We start from the raw sequence: 27,213 nt of genomic DNA on the forward strand, positions 1-27,213 counted from the left end.
ACACATATATATTTATTTATTTATTTTTATATATTTATATAAATATATATTTATATATATGCATATATTTATATATATGTGTGTGTGTGTGTATGTATAGAATATAATTTATACTACAATGTAATTTATATTTTTATATAGAAAGTGCTGAATTGTTATTTCGGCTCAGGATCCTGCAAACGCAATTTTATACATATATCTATAAATAAAATATTATATATATAATATTATATATAACCAATATAATTGTATATATATATAACTATAGATAATATATAGTTTTATATATATTATATTCTATTATATATAATAGAATATATTATATATATATACAATTGTGTTTCCACAGTCCAGAGCCAAAATTATACATGGACACAATTATATATATACTTATACACAATTATATATATAATATTATATTACTAATATAATATAATATAATATAATATATATGATATAGTATAATATGATATATAATATATAAATTATGAAATTATATATATAAAATATATATAATATTATATATTCTATATATTCTATATAATATATATTATATATTATATATATAAATTTTTATAATTGATATATATTATATAATATATGTTGTATGATTAATATATAACATATAATTTATATATATATATGAAATATATTATATATTTTTTTAAATTGATATGCATATAAAATCGTGTTTGCCGAGTCCTGAGCCGCAATTCCAATTCACCCCTCCCCGCACCCAGCCACAGCCTCCTGCTCCGTGCCAGCCCTTTTCCCTGCAGGCTGGCTGCTTGCCCCGAGCCCCGAGATGTTTCTGCCAGTTCAGGTGCCCGGGAAGCCGAGGCAGCTCCTCACCTCTCCGTCGGCCACCGCGGAGTAATTGACTTGTGCCACGGTGACCGTGGTGGGCAGCTCGGAGGCGTCGGCCAGCGTGGCCACCGTGGCACCCGTGCCAACCTGTGGAGGACAAGATAATGCATCTGTTACTGCAGGAAGTGTCCACAGCCCTCAGGCAAAGTGTGTGGGGTGGGGTCTCACGTGCTGCCAGATTGGAAAAATAAAGGATTTACTGTGAGGGTGGTGCAGGGAGGTTGTGGATGTCCCATCCCTGGAAGTGTCCAAGGCCAGGCTGGACAGGGCTTGGAGCAAGCTGGGATGGTGGAAGCTGTCCCTGCCCATGGCAATGAGAGGATCTTTAAGGTCCATTCCAACCCCCTCAAATTCCATGATTCTGTGACTAATTGTAATTGCAGAGCTCACAGAAAACACGGAGCTGTCCCCAGGCGGGAGGAAATCCCAAGCTGGAGCTGTGTTAATCCATGGCAGCTTCCAGACTGGAACCAAGTTCTGCACATCCCTCGTGCTGTCCCTATGTCCACGAAGGCCTCAGCAGTCTCCCAGCCTCAGGAAGAGCAGCTGTAGGAGCATGGTGGAGCCAGCTCCCTTCTCCCACCCACCCAGCACTGCCTCAGAATTCCCTGCACACCCTCCTTGCTCCCCATTCCCTGGGTCCCAACTCCAGGCACCTTGGCAAACATCAGCTCCTCCTCAATACCCCTTTGGAAATGATCTTTTCCCCATTTAACAGCTGGGAAAGGACAAAGGCAGGGAGATGGGCAGCTTTGTCTCTGAAGAGAATGAAATATAAATGCCAGGAAGTCAATGGGATCTCAGGTGTCCAGCACCTGAAAGGACACCAGTCAAAGGGAAATTGTATGGACAGGTGAGCAAAGAGAACCAGCCTGGCAAGTCTGCTGGGCCTGGGTGGGGAACAGAAAACCCTAACAGCCACTGAAAAGCTTCATTTGGGAAAAAACACCCTACTCATACACTCAGTTTTTATCTGCATTGTATCAGAAAAGTCTGTCTGAGACTTCACTAAAAATGTGATGCTCGAGAGGCACAAAGTGCTGGGCCTGGCTAGGAACCACCACCAGTGGTGGTTTGGAGGCACAGGGGAAACTGAGATTCAATTCTCACTCCCACAAGGAGTTTGTGGGAAGTTTCAAGAGAAAACCTGATTTTTTTGACATCCTGAGCTGCCAGAATCTGCCTTCCCACACAGGGAACAACAGCAGCAGCACTGAGCTAAGAACAGTGTGAGAGGAATCCTTATTCCATGAGGACAAATATGTATTTGGTGTTTGTGATAAATGTAATACACTTCAGGTGTCAGATGAAAACCTGGGGCACAGAAACACCTGACCTATATATAGATATCTGTATTTTATATAGATATAAAAATATATATCTATATTTTTATATATATGTATTTGGTGTTTGTAATAAAGACAATACACTTCAGGGGTCAGATGAAGACCTGGGGCACAGAAATACCTGAGATATTTATATATATATATATAAAAATACATATATTTACATTTCAGGTATTTCATGTATATATAAAATACATATATATATATGAAATATATATATAATATATATTTCATATATATATATTATATATTTCATATATATATAAGATATAATATATGAAATACCTGAAATGTAGCTAATTAAGCTACATTCCATACCATTAAAGAAAGGCAGTTCCACCACCTCTCCTCCCATTGCCACCACAGGTGTTGTGTGGTGGCACCAGGGACTGGATTTGTTGCAAGCAGGTTCACTAAACTCGGGTCAAATCCCTGAATTTTTTTTTGACCACATCACAGAAATCCTTGCACTGGAGAACAAGGGGTGGGAGTCGGGAAGAGAGAGGATGAGGATGGATCTGTCGTGGGGTAAGACACGACAAAAGGCAAAATCCCTGAAGGAGAAGTTTAGCTCCCGAGTTTCCTTAAACCGCCCGCCTGAGGTGCTGGAAATGGAACAGCCAGGGGGTTGCTCTCACCTGGATGAGGGACACGGTGCCGTCGGGGTTGCTGAAGGTTTGTACCACGGTCTGGGAGGGCACCAGGTGGGCGATGCTGTGCGTGGTCGTGGTCTGCGGGGTCTGCTGGTCCTCGAAGGCGTAGAGCAGGTCCTCGCGCCCGTGCTGCTTGTAGCAGTTCTTCACGATGGTCCGCAGGGCCTGGGTCCAGGACACCTTCCAGCAGGAAGGAACAGGGGATGGTGAGGCCAGGGGAGTGTTCTGAGCCAGCTCAGCGCTGGGATTTGCACGTGTGTCTTCACTGGGGTTTGCTCACTGGGCAGCAACTCGCAAACGAACAACCCCAATATTTAATCTCCCTCTGCTCATCCCCTCCTCGCCCCAAGGAATCACCCTGGAGAGCCACCTGATCCAGTGAAGAGGTCCCTGCTCAGTGCAGGGCTTGGATGAGAAGATCTTTAAAAGGGCCCTTGCAACCCCAACCATTCTGTGACTCCAAGCAGAAAACCACGGTGATTTGGGAAAGCACCAAAATGCTGCCACAGCACCATTTCCAGCCCCGAACCAGCCTGCACAGGTCCTGCTGCCTCCACACCACGGTGCCTTCCTTCCATTATCTTTGTGACAGCTCGGTAGAAACTTTACTTTTTCACCCAGTTATCTCATTTCCCCTGGCCCCACTGCACATCCATGACTCCTTCCTTGAAGCACAAAGCTCCCTGCTGCTCTGAACAGGACAGCATCCCTTCCCTCCTTCAGGAGGCCATGACACAGACCCTTTTCTTCTGTCCCTCAAGGCAAAAACCACTGCCAAAACACAGCCTGCAGCCCCCTGTGCTCCTTTTGGAGGCAGACAGGGAGACACCCACCCGCTGCTTCTGTTCCTCCGTGCGGACGTCGCTGCGGACGTTGGCCCACGGAATGTCCTCGGGCCACCAGATGGGCTTGCAGCTCTCCTTGCCCCAGCCTGGCTTCCCACGACCCGTGGAATACTTCAGCATCTCGGGGATGAAGGCTCTCAGCTGTGCCTGGAACAAGCAAAAGGTTGAGAGGTGTTTAGGAATTCACATCTCGGGTAGTTTTGAGGTGCGTCGTACAGAATTATTGTGTTCAACTTCCATCTTGATCCATCCATCTTGGAGCCATCAACTGGAAGAGGCCTGAAAGCCCAAGGAAGGTGGACAATACTTTGCCATCTTCTCCCAAGACTCAGCTTGGCCGCAGGTGGAAGAGAAGAAACAAAATTCAGTCAGCCAAAACAAAATTACAACACCAAGGCACAGCCATTGTATTGACACTTCACAATTCAAACACTACCAGGAAAAGAATGAGCCAACCTGAAATGGAAAAAAAATTAAATAAATCACAAAAACCTATTAAAAACCCACACTCAATGTCCCTACAGTGGCAGGAGCTCAGGCATGAGCTGATGTATCATTTACAGAGATGCTGCCAGGGGATGGAGCTTCAGTGACTGCTGAAATGTGGAAACCACAATCTCACACTTCTCCAGCCCTGTCCCGCCAAAATAAATGAAGAACTCACACAGGGTTTTGTAACAAGACTGGTTTTGTACCAAGGACTCCTTGGAGCACCAAGAAAAGGCTGGTTCAGCTGCAGAGTAGAGGAGGAAGGGGAGAGCTCTCCTTATATCAGAGGAAATCACATTTAGAGTTTAAAAGCTGTATTTAGGAGCAGGTCCCTGCATCACTTCAGAGCTTTTAGAGTAAATTATTTCATAGAACCATGGAGTCACTTTGGTTGGAAAAGACCTTTAAGTTCTCCAGAACTGCCAAGGCCACCCGTGTCCCCAAGTGCCACATCCACAGGGCTTTGAAATCCCTCCAGGAATGGGGGCTCCATCCCTGTGCCAGGGCTGCACAGCCCTTTCCAGAGAGGAATTTCCCCAAAATCCACCCTGACCTCCCCTGGCCCAGCCTGAGGCCGTTCCCTCTCCTCCTGTCCCTGTTCCCTGGAGCACAGCCCGACCCCCCCGGCTGTCCCCTCCTGGCAGGGACTTGTGCAGAGCCACAAGGTCCCCCCTGAGCCTCCTTTGCTCCAGGCTCAGCCCCTTCCCAGCTCCCTCAGCCTCTCCAGACCCTTCTCCTTGTGCTCCAGCTCCGTTCCCCTCCCTGGACAGAGTCTGGATGTTGCATCCATTGGCTCCAAGCTGTCCATGATGTCCATGAACTCATTTCAAGCTGCCTTTTCCACCTTCCACATGAAATATGCATTAAAGCACCTTTTTCCCAGCCTGTCCATGATTCACCTTCCACTGCAGGGCCAACGCTCACCCTGACACGCTCCAGGTTCCCTGAGTGAAGCCTGGTGAAAGGAGAAGAAAGAATTCCTTCCACAGAGCAGTTTCTTTAAAAATAAATTGTTCATAGTCCAAGGGAGAAAAGAATTTGTTCTTCAGAAGCTCTGCAATAAACAGGGCTGAGTGAGCAGAGCTGGGGAAAGGAGGGAAAACCAGAATGGAGCTGTAAAAGGCAGGGAGGTCACCCCCAAGGATTACTATTTAGCAGTAATGCTAAATAATTTGCCCAATAAATGATTCAATAAATAAATTAATAATAATTTGCCCAATAATTTATTCAGATAAACCTGATAGCAGCAGGGCTTTTTGGAGTTGCTGTTGGTTTTTGTGGTTTTTTTTTGTTTGTTTGTTTGTTTTTTTTTTTGTTTTTGTTTTGGGTTTTTTTTTTTTGTTTTGTTTTGTTTTTGTTTTCGTTAAGGTTGGGATTGAAGTGTTAGAGATGGTATTTTGTGTTTAGGTTTAGATGTTTATTATTTTTATTTATATTATAAATATATATTCTTTATTATATATTATTTATAATATATTTATAATATATATAGTATTCTATTAATAAGTTACAAAATGGTTAACTATTTTTGTATAAAGTTTTTTAAGGTTAAACTAATTAAGAAATTATGCTTAAATTATTTTTATTTTTAACTTAATTACTTGAAGTTTGTCATGTGGATTTTTCTGTTTAATTATAAACTACTATTTAAATTTATGAATAAGAAGGAAGAAGAAGGTAAAGAAGAAGGATTCGTTTTTTGTTTTAAAATGTCTATTTTTTAATATATATTATCTATTAAATAATATATATTATATTATATTATATTATATTATATTATATTATATTATATTATATTATATTATATTATATTATATTATATTATATTATATTATATTATATTATATTATATTATATTATATTATATTATATTTTAAATAATAGATATATATTTTAAAATTCTTACTTTGTGATATTACACACTTTTAATTAACTACACACTTGTAAGTTTAGTCTTATTAATAATTTTGGTTTATGGCTTTAGGTTTAATGTAGTTTTCTTTTGGGGGTTCGAGTTTGTTAGCAGAGGAAGTTTAAAATTTTTCAGCATTTAGGACTCCAACAAGTCACCTGGTGCAAAAAGAGTTAAAAGCTGCTTCCCTGCCCTGCCATCAGCCACCTCCTTGTTTCCAGCTGCATCAATTACTGCTCCCTGGCAGTTCAGGGCTCAAGCTGCTCAGGGTACTTGTTAAGGAGGGTTTGTCTTTAATCCATGGGGAGACAATCAGCAGCACTGCCAGGAGAGAGGACTTGGCTAATTAGTGCCCTAACGAGGCTCGGGGCTCAGCCACAGGTAGGGTCCCCCACACCCCTCAGGGCACAGGTGGGAACATTCACCTGCAGGAGCCACCCAAAAATCAAACATCTGCTGAAAAAAAATCCAGTGGCACATTCCAGTCTGTGCCCTTGGAAAGGGCTCAGGTAACCCCCAGGACGGAGGATTTGGGAGAAACTGTGAGAAATGTTTCTTTGCCACCCTTTCACACAGGCTCAGTGTTTTCACTTTTAATGTTAAATTCAAGAATTAATGGTACTGAGCCGTCCCAAATGCAACAGCCCAAAGCACAGCCAGCTCTATTCCAACTGCTCTCCAGAGCTGGAAACAACAAGGAAAGTGGTTTCTATAGCAGAGCAAAACCTGTGGCTGGGAATGTTCTACACATCCCCACAGCTCAGCCTTGGGATCTCTGGGAAAAGCAAAGTCGAGTCCATGCAGGACCTCGGCTGCACCTGGAAGCGGGAGAGGGAAAAGCAGCAACTGCACAAGAGCTGGAAGTGAACACTCATCCCTGAACCCATCCCTGCTGCATTTCCCAGAGCTGGGAAACCATAAAACCATCCAGGCTATTGCTCAGCTGTGTGGGAGCTGATTCCAGCAAGGATTCTGCCCCTGCCACGTGCCAGGGACCAGCTGGGAGAGCAGGAATGCAGCTCTCAGGAGGTGAACGGTGAGGCACCAGGATGATCTTTGAACAACCTTTTAAAGTTTTTTTTTTCTGGCTTGTAGGAGCCAGAAAAGCTTTTACTAGCTCCTACAAGCAAGTTATAAATCACAGGGGCTTAAAAAAAGTCAGATTAAAGGACAAATCACCTGTTCATAAAACAGTGAGAGCTGACTGAAGCACTGATCTCAGCTTGGCTAAGCTCAGATTACCCAATTTTACTCCTCAATCACATCAACGAGCAGCTGAGAACAAGTTGAGGGGCAAACTCAGCTGTCACCAAAGTCCAGAAAGGACCAAGATGCCCCTCTGTGAAGGCTGAAAATCCCACTGCACAGGAAAAAACAGGAAAACACAGGTTTTCCTTCCCAGCCCAGGTGGGTGATACTCTCCATTCCCAAGGATATGGGCAAATAAAGGCTTTATTTCCCTCCAGACCACTGGGGAAGCAGAGCAATTAAAAGGAGAATTATTTTCACCTCCTCACTGATGACACCTGTACACCTGCCTGCTGGCACCTGCTGAAAGCAGAGGCCTCATTTTTCCAGTCCCTGCTATCCCCATCCTAATTACATTTATATTTATTTTCGTTCCAGTTTTCCATAGGGTTTTGTGCAACTTAGTTGCAAAAAAAAAAAAAAAAAAAGAAAAAAAAAAAGCTGGTTTTTTTACTAGAAAATACAAATATTTATGCTGGAAGCTCTGGGAATCAAGATTCCCACAATAAATGATGTCATCTCTGTGCCCAGTTCAGGAGAAACCTTTCCACAAAGCTCTTCTGAGCTACCTCACTGTGCTGGAACAATGAGGGCCATTCCTAAAAAGATCCTTGTTTTTCTACCATAAAGCAGCAGGGGAGGATTTGAAAGAAATCCTACAGGTTCTACATCAGCACTTTGGGCTGGCTGAGCAAAAGCCCTGCAGGACAAGGAGGAGAAAAACATTTCCATGGGGAACTGTTCCTGGTACACAAAAAAAGCTGCCCACGAGCAGCTCCTGCAGGTGCCACCTTTCACTGGGGTTTAAAAATCCAAGAAATAATTTTTGTCTTATTTGTCAGGGATTGGAAAAATGATCTGTACCAGCCAAAGCACAGTAAGCTCAGTAAAATTTTAGTATGACTGTGAGCTTGTCTGATTGCATTAAGAAATGGAAATGGTGTTTTGAGCAGGGTGTGACCCCTGCAGAGCACAGAAAAATCTGCAAATCTTTGCCCTGCTCCTGCACCTCTTTGTGCACTGCTACTCCCTCAGAAGAAAAATTGCCTTTCAGCATTTTAAACTTGTTGTGGTGCCTCAGACTGGGTGTACCCAGAGCCTCCTGCAGGACACACCTGCCTGAATTCAGGTCCTGCATCCCTGGGAAGGAGATTTCCCTCCAGGTGAAGCTTTCCTGGGAGTCCCCTCCACTTTCTCCCAGCAGTCAGGCCAGGCTGGACCTGGAGAGAATCTCCCACATGCCCAGGGCAGATAATTCCCTGTCTCCAACAAAAATATCCCACTCAGGGTCTGATCTGGGGTTAAACTCCCCTCTGCTCCAATCCACAGCAAGAAACAGAGGAGAGAATGAGCTACAGGACACAAAAAGGTGTCCATGAGTGACCTTCCCAACTTCAGTGCCTGAAGATTGTGGCAAAGTGTGGAACAAACATTTTCCCTGTTCCCATTTTCTGGGAGGTGCCAAAGCCAGCTCCAAAGGGAATGCTCCCAGCAGCCTGAGCTCTCCTCACCAGCAATTTTTTTTTTTTTTTTCCCAGAGAAAATCAGCACCACTAACAAAGCTCCAACAAAAATATCTCAGGGTCTGATCTAGGGTTGAACCTTTGGCAAACTCCCCTCTGCTCCAATCCACAGCAAGAAACAGAGGAGGGAATGAACTACAGGACACAGAAAGGTGTCCACAAGTGACTTTCCCAATTTTGGCACCTAAAGATTGTGGCAAAGCATGGAACATTTTTTCTGTTCCCACTTTCTGGGAGGTGCCAAAACCAGCTTTAAATGGAATGCTCCCAGCAGCCTGAGCTCTCCCCAGCAGTTTTTTTTTTCCCAGAGAAAATCAGCACCACTAACAAAGCTCCACATCCAACCACGACCTGAGCTGTTGCAGCCCCAGGGGAAAGAGGAGATCAGAGATATCCCCTGGAGAGGCAGCCACACAAAACAACAGGATGTGACTGCAAGATGCCAAACATCCCTCTGTTCCCCTGCCTCTGCCACGGGTGCCTGCTCACCTGGGTCATCCTGTCCACTCACCTGGGTCATCCTGTCCACTCACCTGGGTCATCTTGTCCACAGAGACGGGGATGCCATCGATGGTGAGGGGTGGCAGCTCCGAGTTGACCTCCTGAGGGGCCGGAGCGTGCTCGGCCAGCGCCGACTCCAGGTCTTCCAGGATCGTGCTCTTGTACTTGCGTACCTGTGGGGAGTTGTTAGGCTCAGGTAAACAAGGTGAGCAGCACCAGGAGAGGAGCAGGGTGCAGGCCCAGCCACCTTCCCCAAGGTGCTGCAGAGCAGGAGGAGCAAACAGTGGCACAGCTGGCAGGAAACACCCAGCAGCCCCCCGAGAGTCGGCCCCACGGAAGAGCTGCTGATGAAACTTGGAAGTAACGCTGGCAAGGGAAGAGTTTGTGGGATGAAAGGAAAAGTTCTGAAGGTAGAAATTCTGGGCAGGATCTGCAACAAGCAGAGCTGAGCTAAAATATGTCATTTTTTAGAGTTTAGTCTGGAGCAAAGGAGGCTCGGGGGGGACCTTGTGGCTCTGCACAAGTCCCTGGCAGGAGGGGACAGCTCGGGCTGTGCTCCAGGGAACAGGGACAGGAGGAGAGGGAACGGCCTCAGGCTGGGCCAGGGGAGCCTCAGGGTGGACATCAGCAGGAATTTCCCCATGGAAAGGGGTTCAGGGGCTGTCCAGGGACGTTTGAAGTGCCCATCCCTGGAGGTTTCCAAGGAATTCCTGGAGGTGGCACTCAGAGCTCCGGGCTGGGGACAAAGTGGGGTTTTGACACCTTGGACTCAATGATCCTGGAGGTCTTTTCCAACCTTGGGGATTCTGGCATTCTGGGATCATGGCCTGTTCCCTCTGATGATTAATCCAGGATATTCTCCCCTGGTGAGACGTGCCAGGCAGCCATTCTTGCAGAGAAGAGAGGACCTCGGTGCTGCCCTCAGGTCAGGGAGTCACAGGAACATTAAGGCTGGAAAAGATCCCTGAAATCCCTGACTCAACCAGGTCCAGCACTGTACTCCATAAAACCTAAACTCAAGTTTTCCAGGTTTTTTTAACATGACCTTCAGATCCCTACCAGGCTTCCAAGGCTGCCCTGAGCAGAACGAAATCTGCAGAGAGGGTGAGGAATTTCTTTCCTCGCTTCCCATGGGACACCTACCACGTTCTCCAAGGGTGCAGCACCGAATACTTTGAAGACAGGGTTGGGTTTGGAGGGTGAGATGCACAGGACGATGGCCTGCTGCCCCACTCTGGTGGTGTACTCATCCAGCGTGGCCCGGAGCTTCCTGAAACAGGGCAAAACCAGGGAATGGGCATCAGCTGAAAGCCCTGCAGAAACACAACCCCTCTGACTGCCAGCTCCCTTTTCACAAAGCAGGTGAGAAACGGAGCCCCAGCTGCTCGGCTTGGCCACATATTGAGTTTACTCCTCTGTTCCACAGGCCTGCTGTGCTCCCTGCAGTCACCCAGCAGCTCAAATGTCAATTATTCTCCCTGCTCTCCTTTTCTCATTGATGTAAAAAGAGAAAGCACCAGAGCAGCAAAGCTGGGGCAGCAAGAGTCTGCACTTCCACTCTGTCTCAGCAACACAAAACTTGTGTTTTGTTGAAGCACCTGAATGATTCATCAAAAGAGGCCTGCAGACAGAGGTTGTTTTACATCCAGATCATGGCAGTGCAATTCTCCAGCACCAAAGTCCTGCTCAAACCAGATCTGTAGGAATTCAAGCTACAGGATAGGCAAGAACTGGAAATATTGCAACAGCTCAGCACAGGAAACCCAGGTGTCCCAACACCTGCCCTATCAGCAACTCCCTTCAGAATTAAAATGTTCCACTGGATATTTTCTGCCTCTTATTCCCTTTAAAGCAGTGCAAGAGTCAGAAATGGTGGCAGAAACTCCAAAAGCAAAAGAGAAGTAGTGTGTTCCTCAGAAAACCTGAGCACTCGGTGAGGTGACAGCTCAGTCCCTGTCCTGGTCATTTCAGAACCTGCTGCTGCCAAAAAGCACCACCAGCTACACACAGATCCCACAGTCAGGGGTTTGAAATTACCACTTGATTCCCAGTGGGGTGAAAATCAAGCACAAACATATGTTCAACTGGTCAGAGTGGAAAAAAAAAAAAAGATGTTTTGTCATTATCTTAATGTAGTAAAATGAAGTAGTAGTGTGAAAGGAGAAGAAACAATTCCTTCACTGAGCAGTTTCTTTAAAAATATATTGTTCATATTTCAAGGGAGAAAAGGATTTGTTCTTCAGAAACTCTGCAATAAGCAGAGAAACACTGCAATAAAGAGGGCTGAGTTGGGGGAAGGAGGGAAAACCAGAATGGAGCTGTAAAAGGCAGGGAGTTCACTCCCAAGGATTACTATTTAGCAGTAACTCTGCCCAATAATTTAACATTAACTGCCCAATGAGATCCCAAACAGCATAAGAAGCAAGAATTGCTTTGTTCCAGAAGCAAGGGAGCAGTAGCAGCCAATATTCACAAATGCCTGCAGAGCACAGAATTTCAGGTGGTGTCTCCAGGGCTGTGCAGTCCCATCGGCTCTGGTGTGGCTCGGGGGCCATCAGGTGGGCAAACAGCCTCAGAGCACCTGGAATGCAACACCTGCAGGGCTGTGGAGCTCTGCTGTCTCCACAGGAAGCTTCCAAAGCCAAAAAAAGTGTTTCGACTCAGGCAGGAATCTCCCCTGGATGATTCTTCCTAAAACTGTGCTCTAAACCCCGCACTGTGGGGTTTGTCCAATGGCAAAGGAAATTTGGATATACACACACTGAATTTATCCCCAGAATGCTTTGATCAAGCAGAAAAGACTTGTTTTGTGAGGCAGATAAATCCTTTGCAGAGCTGGGATATGGATGGAGCTTCAATTTCTGCTAAAGCCACTCTGGATATCTTGCAGTGTCACTGTGACTGACTTAACTGGTGATTATTTGGGGTTAAAACAGAACAATGGATCCACCAGAGTGTCAGTCCTGGTGAGCAAAAAATCAGAGATGAGCAGAGCTGCAATTTAACCCTTCAATGCAAACTAAAACACAACTCTCGGGTTCCAGAAAGACACTCCCAAAAAATCCCCGCGCTGGGTGACTTGTGGGCAGCACTTGCTGTGACCACACAGGCCACCAGAGCTGGCTGGAGGACACCGAGGTGGCAGGGACAGGTGAGTGCTCACCTGAGCAAACGTGTCTGCTGCCTCTTCCTGATGGAGGGGTTGGACTCAAACACGTGAGGTCGCTTCCGTTTTTTCCCCGTTGCCACTGCAGCAGCTGCTGCCATCCCCACAGGGCCTGGAAATCAAAGCACAGAGGGTCAGTCAGCACCAGCAGCTCAGGGGGGACATTGTCACTGTGCCCCCCCCACCCCCAGCCAGGAATGGGTGCCCAGGGTGTCCCCAGCAGAGCCAAGTGACACAAATCCCTCCCTGAGCTCTGCTCTCCAGCACTGCAGTGAAAACTCCATCCCCCAGGCTGGCAAATCCCAGCTCAGTCCTGGGTGAAAGTTGCATACTTCAGCCTAAAGCTTTCCTTACACTCACAGAATTGTGTATTTCATCTTCCAAACATACTGAAAAACTCCCAAGACTTTGAATAGCTGAGGAGATCCTGGTGGCTGGGAAGAGGAAACCAGGCACAGCTCTACAAATCCTGCTCGGACACCTCAACTACAGCATCAGGAGCCTGAGGCTTTCCTGAGGGATTAAGGACCTGTTCTAATGGGAAAGAAGTGTAAAATCCAGAGCTCCCAGCAGTGTCCTACCAGGGAAAGAAATGTAAAATCCAGAGCTCCCAGCAGTGTCCTACCAGGGAAAGAAAAGTAAAATCCAGAATTCCCAGCAGTGTCCTACCAGGGAAAAAAAAGTAAAATCCAGAGCTCCCAGCAGTGTCCTACCAGGGAAAGAAATGTAAAATCCAGAGCTCCCAGCAGTGTCCTACCAGGGAAAGAAATGTAAAATCCAGAGCTCCCAGCAGTGTCCTACCAGGGAAAGAAAAGTAAAATCCAGAGCTCCCAGCAGTGTCCTACCAGGGAAAAAAAAGTAAAAGCCAGAGCTCCCAGCAGTGTCCTACCAGGGAAAGAAATGTAAAATCCAGAGCTCCCAGCAGTGTCCTACCAGGGAAAGAAAAGTAAAATCCAGAATTCCCAGCAGTGTCCTACTAGGGAAAAAAAAGTAAAATCCAGAATTCCCAGCAGTGTCCTACCAGGGAAAGAAATGTAAAATCCAGAGCTCCCAGCAGTGTCCTACCAGGGAAAGAAATGTAAAATCCAGAGCTCCCAGCAGTGTCCTACCAGGGAAAAAAAAGTAAAAGCCAGAGCTCCCAGCAGTGTCCTACCAGGGAAAGAAATGTAAAATCCAGAGCTCCCAGCAGTGTCCTACCAGGGAAAGAAAAGTAAAATCCAGAATTCCCAGCAGTGTCCTACCAGGGAAAAAAAAATAAAATCCAGAGCTCCCAGCAGTGTCCTACCAGAGCCTTCTGAAGACCACCCAGGCCTGAAAATCCTGTGTGCTAGAAGGGAAGGGGAAAGAAAAATTCCTGCAGGATGGGAGGCTGGAAAATTCATAAGCAAGAGCCATGGGATGCTCAGGGGGTGGTGGAACCTCACAGGTTTGGTCTAAAGCCTGACACCGAGTCAGGCCAGACTCAGTGCTTAATTATCACCCCATTTTTCTGCTAATGCAGACCCACTGCAGGGCCAATCTGGAGGACATTTGGAGGAATCTGTGATTCTGAAGTCCTTTCCCAATGCAGGTATGTCAGGATCTCCTGTGGATCTCCCTGGCCTGACACGTGAGCTCCCTGACTCAGCAAGGCCGCGCCGCGCTCCTGGGTTATTTTTTGCTGTTGTTTATGCGGGGCCTGAAATAATTTTTCCTCTTTGACATATTTGGAATTTTAATTTCGTTACTTGAGGCAGCATTTTAGCAGGGACCTTTGGATAGACCAGCAATTCCCAGCACCTCTGTGATCCACACAGAAACAGTGCGGGATTCAAGAGGCCAGCAGGGAGAATTTCCTGTGGAATATTCCTGTGGGTGGGATGGACCAGTGATGCCTTAGGATTTAGCTTTTCCATTTTTCAGCTCCTGTACTGCTTTAGAGTATAACTCTAAAACTCCTTAGCCTGCCAGCTGCTGTTCTCCCATTTTATTCAGACAAAACAATTCCTCTCTAGGCCTGAAACTCAAGGACACCTGACTGTCTTAGGCCTTGAGAGATGTAAAAATTGTGGGGGGCAAACTTGGGGTAAATGACTTCATTACCTGAAGCTGTAATTGGAGGATTAACCCCTGATATGTAAATGGACCAAACTTTAATTGCCTGAAAAACTTGTGACTGTTGTCCATTCTGGGTGTAGCTCCTTGGAGGTTTCTGATTGCCTAAGGTCTGTCCACTGAAGGCCTTTAATAAATACCCACTTTTATTCTCTTAATTTTGTCTAACCTCTGTTTTAGGTAGCTGTTGATTTTTTGGGGGTTTTTTTTGGGACTGCTGCCACCACCCTGAACCACAGGGGGTCAGGTCTGTTCTGACTCTGGCAGTGGTCTGTTTTCTTTTTTGTACTATTGCATTTGTATTTTTAATTTTCCTAGCAAAGAACTGTTATTCCTATTCCCATATCTTTGCCTAAGAGCCCCTTAATTTCAAAATTACAACAATTCAGAGGGAGGGGGTTTACATTTTCCATTTCAGGGGAGGTTCCTGCCTTCCTTAGCAGACACCTGTCTTTTCAGACACCCCAGACAACTACACACTCATAATCTTAGCTCTATCATTCAATTTCGGAAGCTTTTTCTCCGGCCTCAGCTCAAACGCGGTGTTCTTTTGGGAGTTAGCGTCTGTCAGCACAGAAAACCTAAAATTCTCAGCAACCAGGCTTCCCACAGCCACTCCAAGCATCACCAGGAGGTGGTGGTGGTGATGATGATGATGATGGAGCAGCCCCCTGGCTTTACCTGCAGCCGCCAGGTGAGCGGTGACCTCGTCGGCAGCCGTGGAGTTGAGGATGTCGGAGTCGTCGTAGGAGGTGTCCTCGGGCGAGGAGGGCGAGTCCTCGTCGGCGCTCAGCATGCTGTGCTCCGTGTAGGTGGCCACGTGCACCTGCTGCACCTGCTGGGCCACGGCGTGGGCCTCGATGGTAGCCATGTGCTCTGCCTGGGTCACTCCGTGTTCTTCCATCAAGAGTCACTGGCAGAGGGGGCAAAAAGCTGTGACAAAAAGCTGTGAGCACGAGGCACAGAGATCACCTCCCCCCGGGGACAGCGGATGTCTACAAGAGGGAAATAACTCTGCCAGGAGCCAGGAGAGGTATTTTAGGTTAAAGGGTTTGGAAAAATCCACGCTTCCAAGCCGAGCACAGCGCCCAGACACCGTTATCTCTGCTGGGTCCCCAAGGACCCTGCAGCTCTGAGATTGTCCCTCACCCGCACGTTGAAGGGTCAAAGCTGGGACTTGCTTTTGCCACGTCAAGTTCCAGCTTTCAGGGAAGAGTTCTGAGGGTGACACAAAGTCTCCTCTGACCTCAACAGCTCAGGACATAAACGAGGATGCCAGTACAGAATCCCAGGACCACTGAGGATGGAAAACACCTCTGAGCTCATCGAGTCCAACCTATGTCCCCTCCCCAGACCAGAGAGTGCCACATCCAGCCCTTGGACACCCCCAGGGACAGTGAGTCCACCATCTCCCTGGGCAGCCCCTTCCAAGGCATGACCACCCTTTCCATGGAGAAATGTTCCCTAAAATCCCCCCAGACCCTCCCCTGGCCCAGCCTGAGGCCGTTCCCTCTCCTCCTGTCCCTGTTCCCTGGAGCACAGCCCGACCCCCCCGGCTGTCCCCTCCTGCCAGGGACTTGTGCAGAGCCACAAGGTCCCCCCTGAGCCTCCTTTGCTCCAGGCTCAGCCCCTTCCCAGCTCCCTCAGCCTCTCCAGACCCTTCCCAGCTCTGTTCCCCTCTTTGGACACACTCCAGCCCCTCCAGATCTTTCTGGTCAGGAGGGGCCCAGATCTGGACTCAAAGTCCAGAAAGAGGCAAAGCCATCACAACCCAAGCACAAATATCACAGAAAGCTGATTTATTTAAAGGTGTCCAGTGGTAAAGCACTGAGCAAAGCAGCAGCTTACAGAGTCAGCAGGGCCCTGGACCACACACTGGGAACAGATCTGTGCAGAAGGACCAGGATGGGAGGTGCAGGGATATTTTCAGTCTGTGCCTGCTGTACGTTTGTGGAAAAGAAAAAGCACATCCCTAAGGTATTTTCAAACAGGAGAATTAGAACCTCAACCCTTAAAAAAGATTCCCCAAAGGGAATCTGTTCCTGCTCAGGGCAAAGAGCAGAAAGAGGTGAGCAGCTGCAGGGAATAAGAAAATAAACAAAAAAAGGTTCTGACCTTGTAAGTACAGTCATGGAATTACAGCTCCTGACTGACACACATCACAGAATGCCATGAGGGGTCAGAGAGACACGGGAACCCAAACCATTTTGTCAAGAGGGTTATTTTGACCAAACAAAAAGGAGGTTGTGGCCAGGTGGGAGTCAGTCTCTTCTCCCAAGCCACAGGACAAGAGGAAAAGGGTTCAAGTTGTGCTGGGGAGGTTTAGATGGGATTTTAGAGAACATTTCTTCTCCTAAAGGGCTGTCAGTGGAACAGGGAAGTGCTGGAGCCCCCATCCCTGAAGGGATTTAACAGACCCTGAGGACACGGTTAGTGGTGGGATTGGCAGTGCTGGGGAAGGGTTGGAATATTCCAGCCTGAAGGATGGCAGAATTGTTGTTGTGAGACTGTCACAAACCTACTGAGGCTACAGCTAAAGCCAAACCAGCTTCAGGCTCCCAGTCCTCCCAAAAAAAGCTGCTGGAGTCTGATGTTGCTGTTGTCCAACCCTGTTTACAACTTGGGTTGTAATATTAGAACCATCCAAAAATAGCAGGAGTTCAAGCAGTGCCAGTGAGAAAGGGACTGAGATGTTGAGGTACATTGGGACAAACTGAAAGCTTCTGGTGGAGAAACAATCAGCCCTAACCTCCTTCCAAGAAACTCACACCGCCATCACCACAGAAGAGTGGGTGGGAAAAAATATTTCAAGTAAATCCTTAATGGACCAGCTTAACAGATTCCCCAAGACACCAAGCTTTTCCTGAAAGGAGACACTGCTGCTTTTCTTATTATTAATATTTAAAAAAAACATGGAAAAATGTGATCAGAATATATCTGATAGAGCACAGTGACTTTAAGGTCAGGAGACAAAACCCCAAGGCAACGGATGAAACCACTGGAACCAAACCTTGCACTCAAAGGCAGCCTACACCTAATGCCACCAACACTGAAACCTTGGGAAGCCATTCCCACATTCAAATTATTCCCAAAGGATTCCTGACACAGGCCAGGCCCTGTGGGCCAACACCTTGACTGGCAGGTGAAGGTGTCACCAAGCTGGCCCAGCCAAGCATCCCTGTGGCACATCTGAAAGGTGGGGCGTGGATTTGAGCAGGGATCCAGGCACAGGGATGAAAGGAAAGCTGTTCTCTTCATCCTTTAGAGATGAGCATTCACCACTCCAGAAAAGGAATGTTGATCCCTGGTTTTCTCCCAAAAGCAGAGTGGTTTCAGGAGGAGGGAAAGCCTAATGACACTGCAAAGACATTTCCTGGTAGCCGTGGCGTAGTCCAGAAGGTTTGGATGACAGCCAGAAGTAGTTTTAAAGTCATTTAAAGTGCTTATAAAAAATATGAGGATAAAGTCCCTCTCATCACACAGTGCAGTTGCTTCACTGAGTGTGACAGTGTTCCTTTGATGTCCTGTCAGCCCTGACCAGTGGCTGTTGACACCGTGGCTGGAGGAACACCAGAAACAGGAGGAAACAGCAGAGCTGCACCACTCAAACCACCAGGAAACAACAGGAACTGGTTGTAAACCCCATAAATTCTACACCAAATTTAAACCCACATGGACTGAAATGAAGGTCTCTGTGGTGTGATTGTAACAAGTCACAACTCAACCCATAAAAACCCCCCACACACCATCCTCTACCATCACCATCCAGGTTAATGGGTGCTTAAAACTGAGTCCAAAATAAAAATTCCACACTAGAAAAAATCATGAGGAACAGCAGCACGATGGAAAAAAACCCTTACACAGGCAGGGACTGGAATTATTTTAAACCTTTATCCTGCTGAAGAGGTTTTGCTTCAGATGCTGCAGGAGACACGACTGAGACAGACTGAACCAGGAGATGAGCATTCATCCTCTGCAATGTTAAATCATGGTGCCATTTTTACCAACTCAGCCCACACCTCATTAATTTGAAACCCTGCTCAGATCAGCAATAAATAAAAAGAATCGCTGGGTCTCGCTTTTTTGGTGGTTTAAATAACTTTGAAAGGAAGCAAAATAGGAATTCTAAGGAGATTTTGAGAGACCTGCTTGCTCTGCCCTCTCATGAGCATGCATGAGAGGATCCCTCCTAGGATCCAACCATGAAAGGGATCTTGGGGAATGCAGGGGCAAAATTTTAAGTGAAATTGGGTAGATTTAGATCAGATACAAGGAAGAAATTCTTCCCTGTTGCCCAGAGCAGCTGTGACTGCCCCTGGATCCCTGGAAGTGTCCAAGGCCAGGCTGGACAGGGCTTGGAGCAGCTTTAAGGTCTCTTCCAACCCAACCCATTCCATGATTTCAGCATTCTGAAATAGGGTGGGAACAACCAATGGCATCCAAAACAGCAAATATAAGGCTCTTGTGTTCAAAATGATCAATCAATGTGATGTTCTTGCAAAACTTGCTTCCTTGCTAATTATCCTGATTGTCAGAATTCAGCCTTCATATTTTCATATGGAGAGTGAGTCATTCTGGGTGGAAAACCAAACGGGAGAAGTTCCCTTGCTTTCTGTACCAGCATCAACACGAAAACGAATACATTTCATAACTAAAACTAAAATTTTATAACTAAAATGCAGGAATTAGCAAATCCCCCCACGGCAAACGGAGAGATCAGCTCTCACACAGCCTGCTGAGGGTGCACAACCTTTCCCAAACAAAGAAGAAGGAAATCCCATCCCAGAAATTAATATTATTGGATGGATGTTCCCAGCTCTGCCTTCTCTTGGAGGAGTTGGAAATTACAGGGGAGGAAAAAAGAGAGGACCAAGGAAAACATGTTCTGAAAGCTCAGAATCCTCTTTACAAGTGATCAACGTCCCCAGTTAGTTTAACAGACACATTAACGAGGTCTGGGGACTGTCCCTGTTCTCACTTCAGGCTGCTCAGGTCCTGGACCTTCTCCTCTTCCCAAGGATGAGACTCAGGAGAAAATCTGCCACCCTCCAGAGGCTTTTGAACCACTGAAAAGATGGAATCATGGAACAGTTCAGGTTGGAAAAGCCCTCTAGGATCATCAAGTCCAATTGTTGTCCCCCTGCACTGCCAAGGCCACCACTAAACCCATCCCCTGCTGATGGACCCACCCAAACACACAGAGCAGGACACAGCTGGGGCCTCGTGGCCTGCAACACTCTTGTAGATTAAGGCTTCTCACATCCTTTTCCCCAAAATCATGCCTTGTACTCAGCAAAAGCATGGAGAAAGGAAGAGGCAATCAATGATGTGGTTGCTCGGTCAGCTCAGGGGACATCAGATGCTCCCAGGGTTTTTAATTTATTTTGGTTTAATTTGCTTTGCTTTTTTAAATTAAGTAATTTAAAGGGCTTATTTGAGAGGGTCAAACCTACACTCTCAGGAATACTCCCCCTGCTTTGTTTCCCGATTTCTTTCAAAGGAATGAAAACATTCCTGGTTTTCCTTTCCCAAATAATTTTCTGTTTGATCTCTGCACTGCAGTCAGCACCAATTCCTTACTGACAACCCTGCTCCACACAGGAACTCAGCACGGAGCACTTTGTCTGGCACTACACGGGAATCTCGAAAAAGAAAGAGAAAATCTGGCTCATTATTCAAGCTGGTCCCATTCCTCCTGCTTTCACTTCAGGGAAATCCTGCTCCAGGTGTTTTCCAGAACACCTGCAACACCTCCTGCCTTTCTTCTGCTCTCCTGTGAAGCTGACAAGCTTCTGGAGTTCAATGGAGTCAAGCCTCTGCCATAAATAAGTCGTTTGTTCTGCATTAAACAACATCACAGTGGCACGTTTGTTCTGGGAGGGGCTGCAGAGCTCCTGTGATCCACAGTGGGAGTTTTCCCTCTCTCACCTCTCCAGAGGTGCACGGTGTTCACCCTTTCTCATGCACCTCGGCAGGAAATCACCCTCTAAATCAGGTTCTGGCCACTGTTTGCTCTTCCCCTTCCTTTTGCTGGGAGGGAGCCGTGGTGATTCCTCACTGCCTGCTGCTTCATCTCCATAAACCACGGAGCAAGGCTGGAGCAGCTTCCAGCTTCCCAAGATGCTGCTGGTGGCACCCAGGACTTCCCACCTGCTCCTGCTGAGCTGCTTCCTCACTCCCAGGAGGGTAAGGAAGACCCCACTTCCATTTATTTCAAGATCTACCAACTGCTTGTGGCTGCAACTCTTCCTCCTCCTCCCTGCCACAGCACCATCGGCACCGCTGGCAGCTCACGATGGGGGGGGATCAAAAGTACCTTTGATGATCTGGGTTGACGTGATGTGAGGGAGATTTTTCAACTGGGTCACACTTGGTGGATTCAATCAGATTAAAAAGCACTTCCTCTGCACTTAGTGCTCAGGAATGTGTTATTTAAAAAGCTGTTCCAAACTTCCGGCTGCGCGTCTCGATAAACTCCAATTTCCCTGCAGAGGCAGCCTGGGATAATTCGTAAGTGAAAACTGATCTTAGCAAGAAATCAATCACTGGCCATTTACTAATAAAATCAAATCCTGTTTGAGTGGAATTATACCTTTGAAATTGTCCAGTCCTACTTTTCCTGTCCTGGCAAAAGACCCTCTACGCAGTTTTTCAGGAGAGCGGGAACGTCCTGCTTTATTACCTGCAGATTTCTGATACTTTACATTTTGATGGTCACAACCACAGAGAGCCAACCTCATCTGGGAACAAACACAAATCCAGGGATGTATTCCACGATTTTCACCAGGTGCTGTGACTGAAATCAGTGGTCAGCCTCACTAGTCTTGAGGGATTTGTCTTCCCTCGGAGGAGAATGGCCAGAAACGAGCTGGTTTTGGTGGTTCCTGGCATGGTCTGGGTTAGAGGAGCTGCTGCCAGCCGAGGGGACGATTAGAGGGCAACCTTTAAAAAGAAGGAATGGCCACTCCTGGTGCTGTCCTGGCTCTGTTCCTCCTCCGTCTGGGCCAACCTGGCATCCCATCCACCTCCCAGCCGGGGCGCGGAGCTCCCTCGCGGCACTTCCTGACAGCGCTGGTTAAGAAAGCACTTCCAGGAGAAATCAGAGCTGCCAGGAGCTCTGTGCCAGCCAATTCCAACGGCACCAGCTTCTGGGAAAGCCCAGGGAACGGCCCCCACTCCCTTCACTCAGCAGAGCTACCAGCACTGAGCCGGTCCCAGACCTCCTCCTGGTCTTTTCTCCACGGGGACAGGAGGAAGGGGATGTCCAGGCGTCCCTAGAGGTAATTCCAGACTCCCAGTCATAGAGATGCAGCTCTTTCTGTGATTTCCACGTTGCATTGGCATCTCTCACTGGGTAAATATCATTCATTAATTCCTCTTTAGGGTGAATTTGACACTCCTGTATAAAACTGTGCCTAGAGTGAATCACCCCTGTGGGGTTGGTAAACAAACACCACCATTCACCAGGATAAGCCTGATTAATATCTCACTTATTACCACAACTCCTTGAAAATGCACATTTAAATACCAAAATCCCATTTTCCACTGAAAGAAAAAAAAAATGCTCCCTTGCTCACGGGGAGAATTTTGAGACCTACACCTCAACCTGATAAAAACCAGCTTTTTTTTTTTTTTCTCCAGTGGAGCACCTGCCCCTCCAGAAGCTGCTCAAGGTTTTGGATGGGAAAGACTTTCCAGGACTGGAGACACTGACTCCTGTCAGCAGCACAACTGATACCAGGCACAAAGCAAGATAAGACACTCCAGTTTATTCCCTTCCTATCAAGACTGAAGTGAACATCTTATTTACGTGGTTGACACAGATAAGCAACAACAGGAACCAGCTCTCGTTCCACAGCGTCCTCCTGTGGCATAACATTAGTAAAATGATCCTTTTAATTAGCATGGGGAACAAAAAAAAAAAAAAAAAATCCCAATGCTCCTGGTTTCAGCGTGAAAAGCCCTGAAATCAAATGGATTCTAGCAAACAAAACCAAAATTCCTCCTATTAACGCGCTCTCTTTGTCACAATCTCGCCTCAAAGAGCAAAGAAATCCCCCTGCAGGAAAAGCTTCCCACGTGTCCCTTCTGCAAAAGAAACAAACAGGATTTCACAGGTATTTATTAGGATAATAGCTCCTACTTGCTGCTGAGAGCTGCCCTTGGGTGATGTGATAGGACACATCAGGGACAATGTGACTTGCAGTGGGTCCTTTTTGCAGCTAAATTTCATATATTTAGCACCAAACACCAGCAGGAAGCCACGGGGTAAACACAAGGATGAGGTGGATTCCTCTTGAAGACTCTTCTCAAGCTTTTGGCACCGAGAAATAGCATCCCAGTGGAATCAGCCCTCCCCAGGAAGACCCCAGGAAAGAAAAGGGCACATTTCGCATTCAGAAACCCACGGGAAGGGCACCACCACATCCCAGCCTGTGGCAGCCGAGCGTAACCCAAAACTGGAAGTGAAACTGCACCGCACTGGATGGAATTCTCATTTAGCATTCCCGTGCTTGCCCCAGGCTCTGCAGGTTTCACAGGAAGCATTTTGGGGTGGCTCCTCCTCACCAGTATCCACCAGTAGCACCTTTCTCCCCTAAAATCTTTTTGCAGGATGTGTGGTCTGCCACGAGTTTAGGAACCAGAACATGAAAAATGCCATTCTCTGAGGTAATACTTTGTCACCTCACACACCCTTGCAGTTTATTCAAAGCCACACAGAAATCCCAATTTTAACCTATTTTCCTCAGACCTGCAGAACCCAGGAGTCGTTCTAACAGCGTGAAGCGAGTTACTCATCTTCAGTCAATTCAGCTCCTTTAACTAACAGGCAAAAGTGGTCTTTTAAGAATTCCTAACCCAATAAGCACAGGCTGCTGTTCGGGGCTGGCTGAAGCGTTCCTGGCTCGGCACAGAGGCGCAGCCCTTGGGATTACTGCTGGAAAAGACGGAGCACGGCCCTCGCTGGCTGCTGTAAGGTGCAAACGTTCCCAGTTTTAATCCTCTTTTATGGAGAGAGAGGATTAGTGGTTATGCTGGATTACCACAGGAAAAGAGAATGGCAGTGGGTGACACAGAAAAGGTTTGAGCAAGAGGGTGAGGACAGAGGTGCCACAGCCTCGTCCCGATCGTCCGTGGTGGGAAGGATCACCACGCGTCCAGCATGGATGAGCTCTGTCCAGCCTTGGCTCCATCTGGGAATATCCTCAGTTGGAAAGGATCCACAGGATCATCAATCCAACCCCTGGCCCTGCACAGACACCCCAACAATCTCACTCTATCCCTGAGAGAGCTGCCCAGATGCTCCTGGAGCTCCGTCAGCCTCGGGGCTGTGTCCATTCCCTGGGGAGCCTGAGCAGTGCCCAGCACCCTTGGGAAAGAACCTTTCCCTGATATCCGACCTGATATCCACACTGACCCTCCCCTGACACAGTTTAATACCATTTCTTTGGATCCTGCCCCTGGTCACACAGAGCAGAGATCACAGCTGCCCCTCCTGAGGAAGCTGCAGCCCCCAGTGAGTGTCCCCTCAGCCTCCCCTCGTCCAGGCTGGACAAACCAAGTTCCCTCAGCTGCTCCTCCAGCCCTTTCCTCATCCCTGTGTCCCTCCTTTGGACATTCTCTAAATACCTTTGGACCTTTTTTCTATTGTGGCGCCCAAAATTACAATGGATCACCTGAAGGACTCGGTCCTCACATGGCATTAACTCATAATCATGGCATTAACACTCATGATCATGGCATTAACTCAAGATCAGCCACTAGAGTCCTAACCACGTTTAATTATCAAACTTCCACCAAAATGGCAACCTGGCCACCCCTTCCTGAAGTTCAAGTGGTTCAAGAACGCATCTGCTTGGCTGCCCTGCAAAATATGCACTTGAGGGGGAAAAGCTCCCCAGAAAATCCACTGGGAACTAATGAACATAAGGACTTGGAGCTGCTGGAGCAAATCCACAGGAGACCAAGGAGCTGCACCAGAGCCCCTCTGCTCAGAAGCCAGGCTGGGAGAGCTGGGGGTGCTCCCCTGGAGAAGGGAAGGATCCAGGGAGAGCTTCCAGCACATTCCAGGCCCTAAAGGGGCTCCAGGAGAGCTGCAGAGGGACTGGGGACAAGGCCTGCAGGGACAGGACACAGGGAATGGCTCCCACTGCCAGGCAGGGATGGGGGGGATCTTGGGAATTAGGAATTCCTGGCTGGGCTGGAATTGCCAGAGCAGCTGGGGCTGCCCCTGCATCCCTGGAATGTCCAAGGAAAGGCTGGACACTGGGGCTGGAGCAGCCTGGGACAGTGGGAGGTGTCCCTGTCCTTGCCCATGGCAAGAGGTGAGCTTTCAGGTCCTTCCAGCCCAAACCATTCCACAGTTCCATGATGACTCCACAACCCTGAAAAGGGTTGTGCAAACCCAGTGCAAACAACACAGCGGGTACACGAGAAAATCCCACGTCACGCTCGCAGCCTCACATTCCGCACCACCAAAATTTGTGTTTTCTGGAGGGGAAAAAAAATTTGCATTTCCAGCCCAACTACACCAGAGAGATTCGCCTGCCAGTCTTTCAGGTCTAAAGCACCTCCAAGCTGGGTTTAAATGCTGATCCCACATTTGGCCTCTCCACACTGACAGAGCCTGTTGAACAGGCCGGGCACTCTCCGTGTCCCCTCGGTACCCGGCTGCCTCCCACAGGGGCAGAGGGGACTCTGCAGACCCACAAAGAGCATCCAGAACTGAGCCATCCTGGAATTCCAGCCCTGACCCACCCTAACTCTGTGCTTTTCCTGCTTTGAGCATGGTATGCAAATCCTGAGGGAATCCCAGGCTTTCACAGCTCCTGCCACAACCCCGCGTTCGATACGCTGAAAACGGACCGTGGATTTTTCATTTGCTGCCACGTTTTGTTCTTCAGATGTCTTTCACGTCTCTCCACCACCACCTCCATCTACATATGCTTCTGATTATCAGGGCTGAAGTATTCCAACCATTCCCAGGGAAATTCACCGTTTCCTTCTGGAGCAAGGGACCAAATTCACCGATTTACCCCTAAATCCATGGGAATGCTCATGATGCAGAATTCATAAGCCAGAAAATAACTCAATTTTCAACCCAAAGCAACCACAAGAAGAGCTCTGAATCCACCAGCTCCTTCTAGGGAGGGAAGGGAGCAGCACTGTTGAAGTCCCTTCTCCTTCCAAAGGGAAATCAGGAGTTAAAGGATTTTCCTGGTGCCCAAGGAAGCTGCTGCAGAAGCAGCAGGAGACTCTGAAGGCTGACACCAAGAATAAACTTCTTCATTTAGACAGCATTCCTCAGCATAAATAAAACATGGGCACTCTGGGCTGTGGTTTGGCGAGCATTTTTGACCCAGAGTATGAAGTTTTCCAAGTCATCCCTGTTTGATTCCTTTAATTAGATGGTTATGTAATGAACAGTGGGAGGGACTCAGTTACTTCTGGATTGGCTTCCTTGGTCACACTGATCACAAGCAAACATGGTCTGTGAGTGAAAATATATTTTCATGGGTTTTCCCTTCTGTATTTGAGGTCAGGTGAATTTTGTAGGACTGAAAAAGTTGAGTTTCCCTCTGAGTCGCTGCAGGACCTGAGCAACCCATTTATTATTTATAGGCACCACAGGCAGCACACAAACAATTCACACATCTGCCAAACAAAAATAACAACAAAAATAATGCTCGAAACCAAGGAGACTCCTGCTTCCATCCTCCAGCACAAAACCAGGCTCCACTCCCCAGCAAAAGCACCACAGTCCCTGAGAAAGGATGGAAAACAGGAAGGGAAGGAGACACTGGAATTCCCAATCCTACTGAGATGGAATCCACCTGCCATCCACAGCGTCCTAAGGGTTTTTGTACATCTTTTTTTCCAGGAGGGGAAAAAAAAAAAAACCAAGATGGAATTTCATTGACATCAAAATGTCAGCGTGGCTCAGGACAAGCTGCGAGCTCCACCAAACACAGCCTGCAGCTCCCCGGGTTCCATCTGGCAGTGCAAGGGATTCCCTCTTGGACTTCTTCTTGGATTCCTTCTCGGAGTCTGGCAAGAAACTCATCCACAACAAACCCAGAGCAGCCTCAGAGTCCTTCCCAAAAAACTGGAATGCAGTTTTTTGCATTCTGCTCCAAAATCCTGGGCACCCTCTGGCACTCGGGTGAAACACAGGGACAGCTCCTGGCTGTAGCTGTGATATTCCCAAAGGGTAACGGGCTCTGAGGTTTCCCAAAAACTGGACAAACCCCAGCCAGCCCTCCCAGTGGGACTGTCCACCTGGCAACGGGATCAGCCCCACCAGTTTTTTGGGGGAAAAAAAAGCAGAAGTAGAAGGACCAGCACTGGGGAAGCCACAAATATTGAACCCCACTGCAATTGGTGCAGTGGGCACAGAACAAAGCTGAATTTCCCCAAAGCTGGAAGGTCCTGGAAGGTGCAGGTTTGGCCTGGACAGGTGAGAGGCTCCTCTTATCCCTGGCACAATTCTGGACCTTAAAACTTTTCTCACACTCCACTGCAGCCTGTAGGCTGGGAAGTGGCGAGGGCTTCTGGTGGGAGTTTTAGTT

General features: G+C 47.4%; 1 protein-coding gene across 4 annotated transcripts in view; it reads right to left on the minus strand.

The window, feature by feature from the left end:
• Positions 1 to 27,213, minus strand: part of NRF1 (nuclear respiratory factor 1) — a 66,375-nt gene that overhangs the window by 29,031 nt on the left and 10,131 nt on the right. For all 4 annotated transcript variants that reach the window (XM_053942244.1, XM_053942242.1, XM_053942243.1 and 1 more), the window contains exons 2-8: positions 15,326 to 15,557; positions 12,548 to 12,662; positions 10,528 to 10,654; positions 9,417 to 9,557; positions 3,700 to 3,858; positions 2,852 to 3,046; positions 853 to 954 (exon numbers count right to left, since the gene is read on the minus strand). In XM_053942244.1, the coding sequence (XP_053798219.1) occupies positions 853 to 954; positions 2,852 to 3,046; positions 3,700 to 3,858; positions 9,417 to 9,557; positions 10,528 to 10,654; positions 12,548 to 12,662; positions 15,326 to 15,548 (1,062 nt within the window). In that variant the 5' untranslated portion in view covers positions 15,549 to 15,557. The remainder of the gene's footprint in view (positions 1 to 852; positions 955 to 2,851; positions 3,047 to 3,699; positions 3,859 to 9,416; positions 9,558 to 10,527; positions 10,655 to 12,547; positions 12,663 to 15,325; positions 15,558 to 27,213) is intronic.

This window comes from Vidua chalybeata, chromosome 5 (genome assembly GCF_026979565.1).
Source record: "Vidua chalybeata isolate OUT-0048 chromosome 5, bVidCha1 merged haplotype, whole genome shotgun sequence".
Lineage (NCBI taxonomy): Eukaryota > Metazoa > Chordata > Aves > Passeriformes > Viduidae > Vidua > Vidua chalybeata.